General features: G+C 33.4%; 1 protein-coding gene across 3 annotated transcripts in view; it reads right to left on the reverse strand.

The window, feature by feature from the left end:
• The window catches only part of LOC123680646 (eyes absent homolog 2), a 177,185-nt gene that overhangs the window by 44,665 nt on the left and 119,450 nt on the right, over positions 1-13,070 (reverse strand). Inside the window, exons 1-2 of one of the 3 annotated variants that reach the window (XM_045618655.1) lie at positions 9,331-9,708; positions 6,380-6,429 (exon numbers count right to left, since the gene is read on the reverse strand). In XM_045618655.1, the coding sequence (XP_045474611.1) occupies positions 6,380-6,429; positions 9,331-9,411 (131 nt within the window). In that variant the 5' untranslated portion in view covers positions 9,412-9,708. Of the gene's footprint in view, positions 1-6,379; positions 6,430-9,330; positions 9,709-13,070 lie in introns of those variants that run through there. The other 2 variants (XM_045618646.1, XM_045618663.1) reach the window with 2 other exon arrangements.

Here is a 13,070-nt window from a genome sequence, read left to right on the forward strand (position 1 = left end):
TTGAAATACCTACCAGTGATCCACTAAAAAAAAGCACTGAAGGAAAGATGGGGCACTATTTCAGAAAAAATGTCATTAGAATTGATTTGAATTCAAAAAAGAATATCACATGATGAAAACTTCAAATTGGGATATCTAGGCCAAATTTAAGTTAAATATCCTGTGGAGAGAAGGCTATGAGATGAAAACTTTGAAAAACTTTAACACCCTGTTCCTATCTTGAAAACAAAGCGTTTGCGGCCCCATGTGGGAATTTTTTTTCTCTAACTCTGTGGTTATTCCGTTCATTCTTCCACATCTTGTAGAACAAAATCGTGCGAGAATATATCAGAAACGCACAGTTTTCATGGTTATATTTTATTATTCTATGTTGGTACTCCGAACTTTCCGCCACGGCTTTATCTGTCAATTCATCAATTTGCCTTAAAGAAATCAGTTCTGCCAACCAACATTTTTCAATGCAAAAATCACTAAAATATATTTATGGAAATATTTCATTAATTTCAATGAAAATGCAATGAATTAGAGAAAATAATGTATAATACTCGTACAGAAGGCTCATTCTACCACTCGTTCATTCCAAAACTCGCCACTTCGTGGCTCGTTTTTGAATTTTGAACTCGTGGAAGAATATCAATGCCTTCTGCACTTGTGTTATAAATAACTATTCTTAAGATGATCCGAGTTTGTAACTACAATTCATCAGGCAGACCTTGAATAACCATGAATTATGTGTGAAACTGAGCTATTCCCGCACGATTTTGATCTACAAGGTATGGCAGAATGAACAGATTTGCCATAGAATTAGGAAAACAATAATGGAAAATACAAAACAGAAACAACCATCTATTTCCCGAACCAAACAAGTACCTACACCTCCGTCACGCGTGGTAGGTATGCCGCTAGTATAGATAGCATGAACGAACAGCGACAATAAAAAGCGACACAATTCTATCAATCTATCGTAAATCACCTGATAACCGATCTGTCATTTTTGTTTGTACCTACAACTTAGGAGCACCTTGTATAATCATGAAATTTATGTGGAACTGAGATATTCTCGCACAATTTTGTTCTACCAGGTATGGCAGAATTAGGGATTCATCAAGCCCAATAGCTCGACATTTTAACCAACTACTTGACTGATAATCAAGCTCGTGAAAATATACATACATATCAAGCTACTTGATATGCATTCATCGCACGGCATTTATTTCTGCAATCTCTTGCGCGCTTAGATTGAATAAGGGGATTCCTCGAGCGCCCAGCGACTGAAGCATTCGCCAGTGTGACTTTATTAGTAGTTTTCCCACATTTCTGTGAAATCTATCGGTAGATTTTGGTAGGTTCAGAAATATCTTTCCAAACTTGGCCAAAATGGCCAAGATTTTTTTATCAACGCCAGCATCTTCAGCTCCTGTTGAAAGACAATTTTCCAGAGCTGCTCTTACAGTTACAAAAACCCGCAATAGGTTAGACGACAAATCTATAAGATGCCTCCTGTGTCTTAGATCCTGGATGGAAAATTATGAAATCAAACAAAGCTTGGAGGTTTCTCGATATTAAGAAACTTTATTTTTTATTTTGTTATAATTTATAGTGTTTTAATTTATGTTTCTGCTTCAGAAAAGTTGATATTTTTGGTTCTTTTATACAATAAGTCTAGTAAATAAAAGAGTTTTCTGCAAGATTCCTTCTCATCTCATCATTTTTTTATTGATGTGACACAACCTACACAATAAAACTGCTAAAAATCAAGTAGCTTGATATGATTCAAGTATTTGATAAATAAATACTTGGCTTGACTTGAGATTGAAAAACTACTACTTGACTTGAAATCAAGTCAAGCTCAATCCAAGTATCTTGAAAATCAAGCCAAGCCGTGAATCCCTACTCACCATCATACAAAGGAATAAAACTGTTCAATCATTTGCCCTATTGTATAAGATCAATGAATAAGAATAAATTCAAAAGAATCGTAAGAAGTGTTCTTTCTTATAAAAGCTATTACGGCATGGAAGAATATCTAGTTGATAAGAAATGATTTTTATATTGAGTTTTTTTCAGAGGATAATTTCTGTTACTGACTTGTCTATTAGGGATGTCTATTGGACCAATAAATATTATTATTATTTCCCGAACCCACCTCGTATACCTCAGTCACGCGTGGTAGGTATGCGGCTAGAGCCCACAACGAACAGCGTCAATAAAACGCGACACAATTCCATCAATCTATCGAAAATCACCGGATAACCGATTGGATTTCACGTTGGCCCGATGTTGTACAAGTAGGCTGCACGGAAAAGATGAATGAGCAGTCGCTGCGGCGGCGTCCGCCATCCGAACCAAACCGGGTAAAAAGGTCAATATGGTTATGTGTGTGTACATCAACAAACGCCATAAAATCGCGCGCGGGACTCACATGGAGCCCGAGAGCGACGCCCACGCCGATCGGGCCGAGAACAATGGCGAACGACGATCGAACAATCGCTCGCCTAACATTTGTTATTTTTCAACCCGCGGCCCGGCGGTGGTGGTGATCGCAACCAGAGTGCATCCATTCGAAACTGTTACAAGAACATTATTCTGTCAAAGTGGCGGTTAACAAGAGTTTTATCGGATGACATGAGGGCGCGATCCGGCCATAAACCCGGTTGGTCCGTCGAGGCCGGATTGCGGGTTCGATCGCTCGCGCATATAGGTATACACGTTTGTTCTTTTTTTCAATAATATGAACGTATGTATATCGAGGCTGGCCTACGACGTTTCTTATTCAGGAGTTCTTCGTTGGAAAAGGGGATCATGTTGGTGTAGGTACATATGCTTTGTCATACGATATTTGCCCGATTTTTCACTTCCTGTCTATTGCCTCGAGATGTAGAAATGAACGAAAATCGATTTTCTCTAATTCTGTGGTTATTCCGTTCATTCTTCCACATCTTGTAGAACAAAATCGTGCGAGAATATATCAGAAACGCATAGTTTTCATGGTTATATTTTATTATTATATGTTGGTACTCCGAACTTTCCGCCACGGCTTTATCTGTCAATTCATCAATTTGCCTTAAAGATATCAGTTCTGCCAACCAACATTTTTCAATGCAAATATCACTAAATGATATTTATGGAAATATTTCATAAATTTCAATAAAAATGCAATGAATTAGAGAAAATAATGTATAATACTCGTACAGAAGGCTCATTCTACCACTCGTTCATTAAAAAACGAGCCACTTCGTGGCTCTTTTTTGAATTTTGAACTCGTGGAAGAATATCAATGCCTTCTGCACTCGTATTATAAATAACTATTCTCTAATTCTGTGGTTATTCCGTTCATTCTTCCACATCTTGTAGAACAAAATCGTGCGAGAATATATCAGAAACGCACAGTTTTCATGGTTATATTTCATTATTATATGTTGGTACTCCGAACTTTCCGCCACGACTTTATCTGTCAATTCATCAATTTGCCTTAAAGAAATCAGTTCTGCCAACCAACATTTTTCAATGCAAAAATCACTAAATGATATTTATGGAAATATTTCATTAATTTCAATAAAAATGCAATGAATTAGAGAAAATAATGTATAATACTCGTACAGAAGGCTCATTCTACCACTCGTTCATTCCAAAACTCGCCACTTCGTGGCTCGTTTTTGAATTTTGAACTCGTGGAAGAATATCAATGCCTTCTGCACTTGAATTATAAATAACTATTCTCTATTTCAGTATCGTAATGAGTTCATTACAGTTCCAAAAAACAGTGCTGTAATGAACTCATTACAGCATTGTTTTCAGTTATATTTTTCGTTTTGTGGTTGTCTACACAGACTTCCAATTCTATCAAAATTCAATACAGATCAATTGTTAATATAATGTAATTTGGATTTAGTGAAATGACTTGCCACATTATTCGCAATTTCTATTAATTCTGTTGGTGTTAAATCGATTTCGTCAAACATAATTCACGAATTTAATGCGTAAATATAAATTATTTCAAAATTCGAAAAGTACGATTCGAATTGAAATTCCGTAATCTGTCAACTTTCGTAACAGTCACACCAACTGCCAAGATATACAATACAAAAGTCACTATGTCACTCATATTAGAGTTTAAGAATATGGATGTTGTAAAAAGAAATCCATTAACGAAGGGGGTGATAATGTGAGAGATTATGGCTTTAGTTATCTGTATCTCGCTTGTATAAGATCGGTTTCCACTAGACTTTGTACTACAAAAACTTCCTGATAGCTTTGTGATTAGTTGACGCTATATTTTACAGTTTTTCCTTGAAAAAGCCAGGCGGATTAAAATGTAAATAGTGCTTATGGTCCTCATATTGTGACAGCCAATCACGCACAATTTTGATTTTGTCCATTCCGGTCCGGTAGTTTCGATGTCAAAGATGCAATTGTCGGAAATGTCGATAAAACCATGAACACTGTCGAGTCCGACCGTCATGTAAGCACTGTTTCGATTGCCCAAGAGCTGAAGATTGCACAAAAAACCGTTTGGAACCATTTGCATAAGGCTGGTCTCAAGAAAAAGCTCGATGTATGGGTATCACACTAGTTAACGCAAAAAAAACCTCATGGACCGAATTTTCATGTGTGAATCGCTGCTGACTCGTAAGAAAATCGACCGGTTGGTGACTGGTGATGAAAAATGGATTACTTACGACAACGTCAAGCGAAAACGGTCGTGGTCGAAACGCGATGAGCCGGCGGAAACTGTGGCCAAGCTAGGATTGACGGCCAGGAAGATTTAGTTGTGTGTTTGTTGGGATTCAAAGATAGAGGGCAAATCGACCATATTAGAGCTTTTTTGGTAAACATTAAGTAATTGGTACGAAAATCAGTTATTATTATATCCGAGGATATATCTATATTGCACTAATAAAATATATAAAATAATCAATTGCTCAAAAACTATATCTACCAAAGAAACTCACAAATTGGGAAATGATTCTGAGCAAAGTAAGTAGAGTTTATTGATAGTATCAATTGGTAAATCATATATTTACAATCTGTTAAATTTTTCAAATAAATTGGGATATTCTGCGAAAACTTTTCACTGTTTTTCATTGGATTTTGAATAACGTCAACATGTGAAATTTTCAAGGAAATGTAGGTACATATTATAATTTAGTACTATAGAACGACTTCAACGGTTTCTAATCGGCATAAAGAATAAATGCATTCATAATAGGTAATTAACATATATATAAACCGCACAATAAAAATGCATGAATAATTTTTGATTTCCAATTCGAATTTGATGCAAATTTATCTGCATTCGTAAATATAAATATTAGGTAAAATTTTGAAAATGGACCTAATAACTAATGTGCATGAAATGTGCAAGGAAAGTGAGTTATTTTTTATGATTCCCGTTCTTGATTCAAATAGATATTCAAGTTTCAAAATATAGTTGAATATAAATGAATTCAGTCGACAGTCTACTAATACTTTAAAAAGTTTCAAACGTAAGATATCGACGACAATATATTGTAGATGTAAAAGCTTGACATAATAGTTGAATCGAATATCGAGATTTTGTTTTTTATTTAGTTATTTCAATAAAAAATTGTTTTCTAATAACATATGTACTTCACCTTATTTTTAGTATATTTTGAGTGTATATTTGAACAATTTTTTTCATTTATATTAATCTGCCTCAACAACTAGGCCACTGACTATTTATCTATATTCAATTGATTCACCAAAAAATATTTTGGATGGTAAAGCGAAACAAAAATAAATGTTTTTTCAAATTTTTGTCACGCCAATATCTGAAACTATTGAAGGAATTTTTCAAAGATTTTTAATGATAGACAAAGCTTATTAAGGAACGTTTGAGTTATGTTTCATCAAGATCGAATAAAAGTGAATAAAATCATCAAGCAATCCTCATTTAAAAATAAACTAAAGCATTGACTATATTCACTATTATCTAACTCAAAGTTATTCTAATAATGTACTTTTGAAAATCATTTCGAATGGATTCGTTATTTTTCTGCCCGATTCTGCAAATTCCTCGGCAAATTCTGATTTTGAACAATCGATCACAAATCTCTATTTTTCATTATATCTACCTATTTATAACTGTCCAAGATGAAGTATATGTTCATAGACGTAAAGTCAATTTTACAAATCTTGTCCAGTTACTCCTTCGATAGGTTTTGGTGGCATAGACATCTTGAAATTTCCATTTTACGAGTCTGCTCGATCTTAAAAACCTTAAAGTGTTCACCTTGGACCTTCTACGAGAGTATTAGAGAACCTCGCGCGGAGACAAAATGAATGATGTTCTCAAACGGGCCATTAATTTTGTTACCACAAAGACACAGCATAGATTATAATATTTCGATAAGCTCACCTATCCCTATCTGAAGAATCTGAGACGACATCGGTTCTTGCCCTTTTAACCTGAAACGAGAAAATGGTTTGAAATTGTGGTCATCACACATCAGCTGATAAGGCTTCTTCTAATTTATGATTTGTTTGAGAATTGTAATTTATAATATACAGGGTTGTTCGTGTTCCTAACTATGGTACGAAACGTATGACTTACTTCGTTTCTGAACTATAGGGCGTTGTTGTAAAAAAAAACGGTTTTTATAAAATATCATAAATGTTCTCGAACCGATTTGGTTGAAATTTGGTGAAGTTAGTTCAAATAATAAGGCACTTATTTAGCTCTAACTATATTGGAGCTATTAGGTCCAGTGGTGTCTCAGTGGGTACCACAGCCAACAACTGACTTCTTGTAGTTTTTCAGATTGAGAAACTTAAAATTCAACTTTCTAATTTTGTGTATTTTCTTCATGTCAAACTTCGTTTTCGAAAAAAATAAATAAAATTCACTTCAACTGATTCTAAAAAACTATTCATGGACAAGATGAAATAAAAAGCAACCAATTCGACCAGTAAATGGGCAAAATGTTCATCTTCTGATAAAACACATTATACTGATGCAATCGATTTGTCATTGATTGTACCTTTTTCTCAAAATTGTTGATGTGGTGCCCACCAAGACGGCACTGGACCTATAACTTCAATTTAGTTCGAGTTAAATTAGCGCCTTATTAATTCAAATAACTTCATCAAAATTCAATCAAATCGCTTTAAGAATATACATGCATATGTGATATTTTATATCTTTTTTTAAACTAATGGATAATTATAATAATAATTTATTTAAACAGATACCTACATAAAGATGATACATAATCACCCTGTATAGGTGAGATAACTTTGAGATATGTAAGGAATGTTCGAACACATTAGAAATACACATGGCATTCAGATGTTCTACTCCTACTGCTATTGGAATTTTTCGCTTACAATGAAGATAAAATTAACAAGATATGCTACGTATATCTTCTATTTGTCTTCCATTCGATATTAATATTAGGTATTAATTTAATATTACAACCTGAATTTATGAATACGAAATTCCAATTAGAATTGTAGAATATAACTATTATATAAATAAATGTTTATGCCTGTAAGCTATGCACAGAAATAAACTTTATTATTATTACATATTTTATCGGAACAAAATACTATACTGTCAAAACTAGTTAAACAAATGTTTTTCATCAATTTTGTTTCGTTTCTCTTAAAAATTATAATATGATGAACCAACATAGTTTAGAACCTCATGCAGATTACATATAAAATGTCTGCAGTTTTGGCGCAGCCGTTCTGTTAGAAAGAAAGTTATAAAAACGAAGCCTTTTCTGATATTTCGAATATTTTCTTGTCACAAATAAAATACATAAATAACTATTACGAACCAGAATAAAATATATGTGATAATATGATGATAAATTCGTTACCTACATGTTATTCTTGTGTATTTACTGAATGTGAAACTTTTTTCTGTTTTGCAGTTTTTCTCCTTTCATTATTGAATGCAGATCTTCATGATAATGATTGTATCAGAATTCAGTGATTAAATTATTGTAGGTGCCTATGTTATGAATTTTTATACGCCGATATTCGAATGTATTTTTCTCCATTATCAATGTCAATGGCCTAAAATTGCACAAAATGGAATAGAAATATTCATGGCTGTATTTATTTGTTGAAAATTTTCTTTGTTTTCTTGAGACTTTCATAAACAAAGCAAGATCAGAATTCGAATTAAGTATACCTACTTTAATGAAGAAAGTAATTTTAGTTTCTACAGGTCTGCTATAAGTAGGTACATAATGAATAAATCAATTATGAATTCTGTGAATGTTGGGGCGTCTTCATAATTGTTATTAATTAAAAAAATTACAATTGCATACGGTCTATCTTAAATCATCGACTTTAATATACATAAGACAAAGTCAGAAATTGGTTAAAATTAGATATGGCTCACCTTTTTTCAAAAAATAAATAATTTATAAATAAAAATAATACTTCATAGTTTGACAAGTGTTTACAAACTGTCATTTTCGAATTATGCAGACCCGCAAACCTTTTTGGCAAAAGTGACAGGAAACCTGCACTGTGACCATAACAGTGTTGAAAGATAGGTACCTACTTCATTAGAATATTTAAAAAATTAAAAACATTCAATTGAATGAACAACATTGTATATTAGAAACTGAATTATTATTACATCAATCATAATTTAGAATAACTCAATCAAAGCATTGTATTCAAGATCTAGGACGTAGTTTTTATTGATAAGAATGTAATAAGGGTTGTTGACACAATATTGTATTACTTTCACATCGATCATACAAAATCCCAACCTTGTAAAGTGTAGGAGTAGTTTTTCTCATTCAATTAGGTAAAATTAAGTAGGTACCCATAATTAGTTACAGTTCACATGATATAATTTTTGTCCAATATCTTTCACGAATTTGATCCTGATTGAACTAAGTGAAATGTCAAAGTAGGAGGCTCAAAGCCGAAAAGCATTCGTTGGTATAATTATGTATTATCGTGAAAGAATGATAGAAATACCTATTGGTTTCAAAAAGGAGGAACTTAATACATAAAAAACCTATCCTTAAAAAAGAACTGGCACAACATAAGAGATATTCTTATTTCAGGATCATGTTTTCATTCAATTAATTTTAATTCAATTGATGTGAGGTGATGTTATTCCCAATCTATTTCATATTCCAAACATAAAAGGAAGGTATTACACTAACTTAGAGAGATATGAATATATTGATACAGTAGAAGAAGCAATCTTGTTAATTAGACACATGACAAATTGAACTGTGTATCGGAACTATTATCCAGTCGCACAAAATTCCTGGAATAATACAAAACGTGACCGTGTACCAATCAAACATCCGCTATACTAGGCTTAAAACATACCTTTGGTTCGCACATTTTGTCGATCATACTGCACCTGGACGTCTGAGCATTCAGATAATTGCAAGGCATTAAAGTCACCATGGTAGTACCCGCAAGGTACAGAACCGCGATCACTGCTTCCGATTACAACACAAAAAAAAAAATTAAGAGTGTCAACAATGTCTCTCAAATCATGCTAATCGATCGGGTCGCACAATTGTCACTGTTTTCTATGGTCGAGGTCTCTACTTAACATCGACCATCACTGACGTTGTCAAGCTCACTTTCACTGCACTCTGTGGTTCGGGACAAAAAAACGGAGTAATAAAAATAACATGCGGATAGCCTCGAAATCCTATCCGAGTAGTGTTCCTTACGACTGTGTACGATCGAGACTGAACCCGCAGTGGGTAGAGGGGCGAGAATACATCTCCCCTCTCTCGTAAGGAGTACGAACTGGCAGGGATCGCGAGCACCAATGACGCCAGGCCCGCCACGCAGAATGCCCAATAGAATTGGGATGATTATTGCATTATCTTATTTTATTGCTTTTTTTAGGTTTGCTGAGGCGAATATTCCATTGATGTAAATTATATGGAAGTTAAAAGCCTGGCTAGAGCGAAGGACCCTACGTGCTAAGGAGTGCTAATTTGTCAAATCTGTCTTGATGTGTTGTTTCTGAGGGATAATGTCGAAGGATATATTGATCCTGGGTTTGCGAGGGCTGGGTTCGGTGTCGTCTTGATGGCTGTGGTGAATATTTTTTTTATAATAGGCGATGAGTGAGTTTACGTTACCTAATTGAAGGATGTGGATGAAAGGAAAATGACATGGAATTAAGTGAATATTACCTGTATCAGTAAATTGCACGTTACGTAATTCTAATTTTTTTTCGATCCAAAATCACTAGATAAATCGGAGAACTCATCTAAACAAAACATGAAAGTAATACTTATTTATACCTTTAGCAAATGTTCATTTCAGTTTTGAATCAATAAATGTACCCAAGCAACAAATTTTCTACTTTCAACTCTAATTAGGTATAGGGTATAGGTATGATATATCTTTTCTAGGTTTATGTCCCATGTGCGTTTTATTCCAAACGACTTACAAGATCTCCATGTTTCCACAATTTTCTAAAACTAATATCACTATCACTGTTTTACTTTAGATACAGAGCCGCCGCTAGACTTTTGGCGCCCCGGCAAAATAAAATTTCGCCGCCTTTCTTTGCCTGATTCATCTATTCGATTTCAATGAAAATTTTATTGAAATCGAATAAGTGAATGTCAATTTTTTCATTGTACTACAAAGGGTGGCCTATCCACTAAGAAAATAATTTCTGTGTTAAAAAGTGTTTCTTTTCATCAGCTGACTTTGAGTCCAGGCGGCGGCTCTGTTTAGGTATCACTGTTTTACACTTTTTTCTACTTTTTGTCAATTTCTATAATATTTCACGGCAGATATTTCCATCTTTTTCATTTCTTCGATATAATACAACACGTTATCACTATTCTTCGAAATGCTGTAGGGCCTGTAGGTAGGTACCTATAACATTTGGCTCTTCACTCAATAAGCCCGGGCATAACCAGTGAAAAAACCTTATTTCTTAAAAATTCGACTTTATTCGTTAACATAGTCATCTTCAAAAGTGATACATGTATAGGTACTCCTCTACCTTTTTGAATAACTTTACTAATAAGTACTGTAAAAATATTGGTCTTTGTCTTCCGAATTCCAAACCGGAATTTTGCCGAGGCAGCAAATATTGGAGGCATTTTCTACTTTTTTCTAGAAATCTGAATTCCTAAAAGAATGAATTGAATATTTTTTTTATTTCACAGATTTTTCTTTATCAAATCAACTGACCATGGGACCATTCGAATTTAAAATAATTTTTCCTCCGCATCATCCGATTGTTTTACTCAATCATCCTATGAAAAAAAATCAAAATTTTCTGGTGTTTTATGAAGTTAAAACTCATCAGGAGAACCTGGTACTACAGGGCCCGCTCTGGAGGGGCGGAAAAATTTGAAGGGTGGCATATTCTATTGTTTCCGAAAATCTGGATTCCTTAAAGAATGTCTTGAGTTTTTCTTTAATTTCAACGAATTCCACACGATATTTTTTGTCTAATTCACTTATCTTAAATATCTCTGCATCAAGAATATCTGCAACATCTATTCGTTTTTTGTTATACATAGTGTTGTGTGTGGGCGCATTCGAATTGAAAATTATAGTTCATCCCTATGATCCCATATTGTTCTTCTTAATAATCTTTTGAAGAAATTTTAGAGCGTTTTATGAAGTCGAAACTAAGAATAAGAATTTGAAACCTGAATTCAATTTGAATCCATAAAAAATAATTAAAATTAATACAATTTCTTCCTTAAAATACTTCTAATGAGAAAGTGTGGAGTTTTCCACACTTAATCTTTGAATACAAATTCACCAATCAACCTGTTTCATTGAATACAAATTATTCATTGGATCATTAGAATTTTAAGCATGAGTTGATTGAAAATTTCAGCAAAACATATTATTTCAGTTAACCATTATCAGCAATAATTTCGAGATATCGATTTCCTTAAGCCCGAGGAAATTCTAACAGTATTTCTTTGGTACCTTTTTTATCTGTTATTTTATTGTATCGGGATTTGCAGTTTTAATGTTTATGTTGCAAAATGGCGAATGCGCAAGACTTGACGTTTCCCATTCTTTGGGGACACATTTTTGCGATTGCTTTAATTGGTAATTGCTGAATTCATAGTACCTACTGTGAGAAATAACTGGAATCATTCAGAATTAAATATTTATACCAGAATTATAATTGAGAGTGATCAACTAGATAAATATGGGAAAATAAGGATTGTCGTTTATTATTCTCTTTCATTGCAAAGTATCTTGATATAAATGAAAAAATTATCAATTGAATATAAATTAACTATCCTCACAGAAGTGAATGCTTCCTTTATTGAAATTTTCGAATAATAAATATTTTTTTGGTAATCTCTATAATAGTTTAACAATAACATTTCAAAAACAACTGAACTAACAATTATATATTTTGCAATCGGAATATGAAGAAAAATAGACGAAAACTCTCATTACTATATTGATCTATGAAATTCAAATGTACAGGGTGGGCAAATAAGCGAGGTAAGCGACTGTAGGTATCTCAGGATCCACTCATCGTAGAGACTTCCGGTAAAAATTTTTACCACTAAAGTGTACAAGAAAACACACTGGAAATAGTTTCGTGACAATTCAAAAAGATAGAGAATTTTCCAAGGATTACAGTGATGATATTTTTTCTTCAACTCCATATGAAACATTTTCAAGTAAAATTCATTTTTCTACTCGACGGTAGCTATTACGCCCTCTGGCGGTAGAGGTATGAACTTCAAAACAATTTCCAGTGTGTTTTCTTGTACACTATAGTGATGAAAATTTTTACCGCAAGTCTCTACGATGAGTGGATCCTGAGATATAGCCGCTTACCTCGCTTATTTGCCCACCCTGTACAAAGATTAATCAAATTTAGAGTTATTCGATGATAATTATGCAACTTATAGAATTGAAAACAATGATAGGTAATTATGACTAGCTCAATTTGCAAGAACTAACAGGATTGAAATTGTATAATTTGAACTTAGGTCGTAACAAATATCCAACCCGGGTTCAAACTCTAGGGGATAATATTTAATCCAACTTTTTTGGTGAATTGAGATATTCCCTGAAGTTGAGGAAAAAAAATTATT

This window comes from Harmonia axyridis, chromosome 1, assembly GCF_914767665.1.
Source record: "Harmonia axyridis chromosome 1, icHarAxyr1.1, whole genome shotgun sequence".
Classification (NCBI taxonomy): Eukaryota; Metazoa; Arthropoda; class Insecta; order Coleoptera; family Coccinellidae; genus Harmonia; species Harmonia axyridis.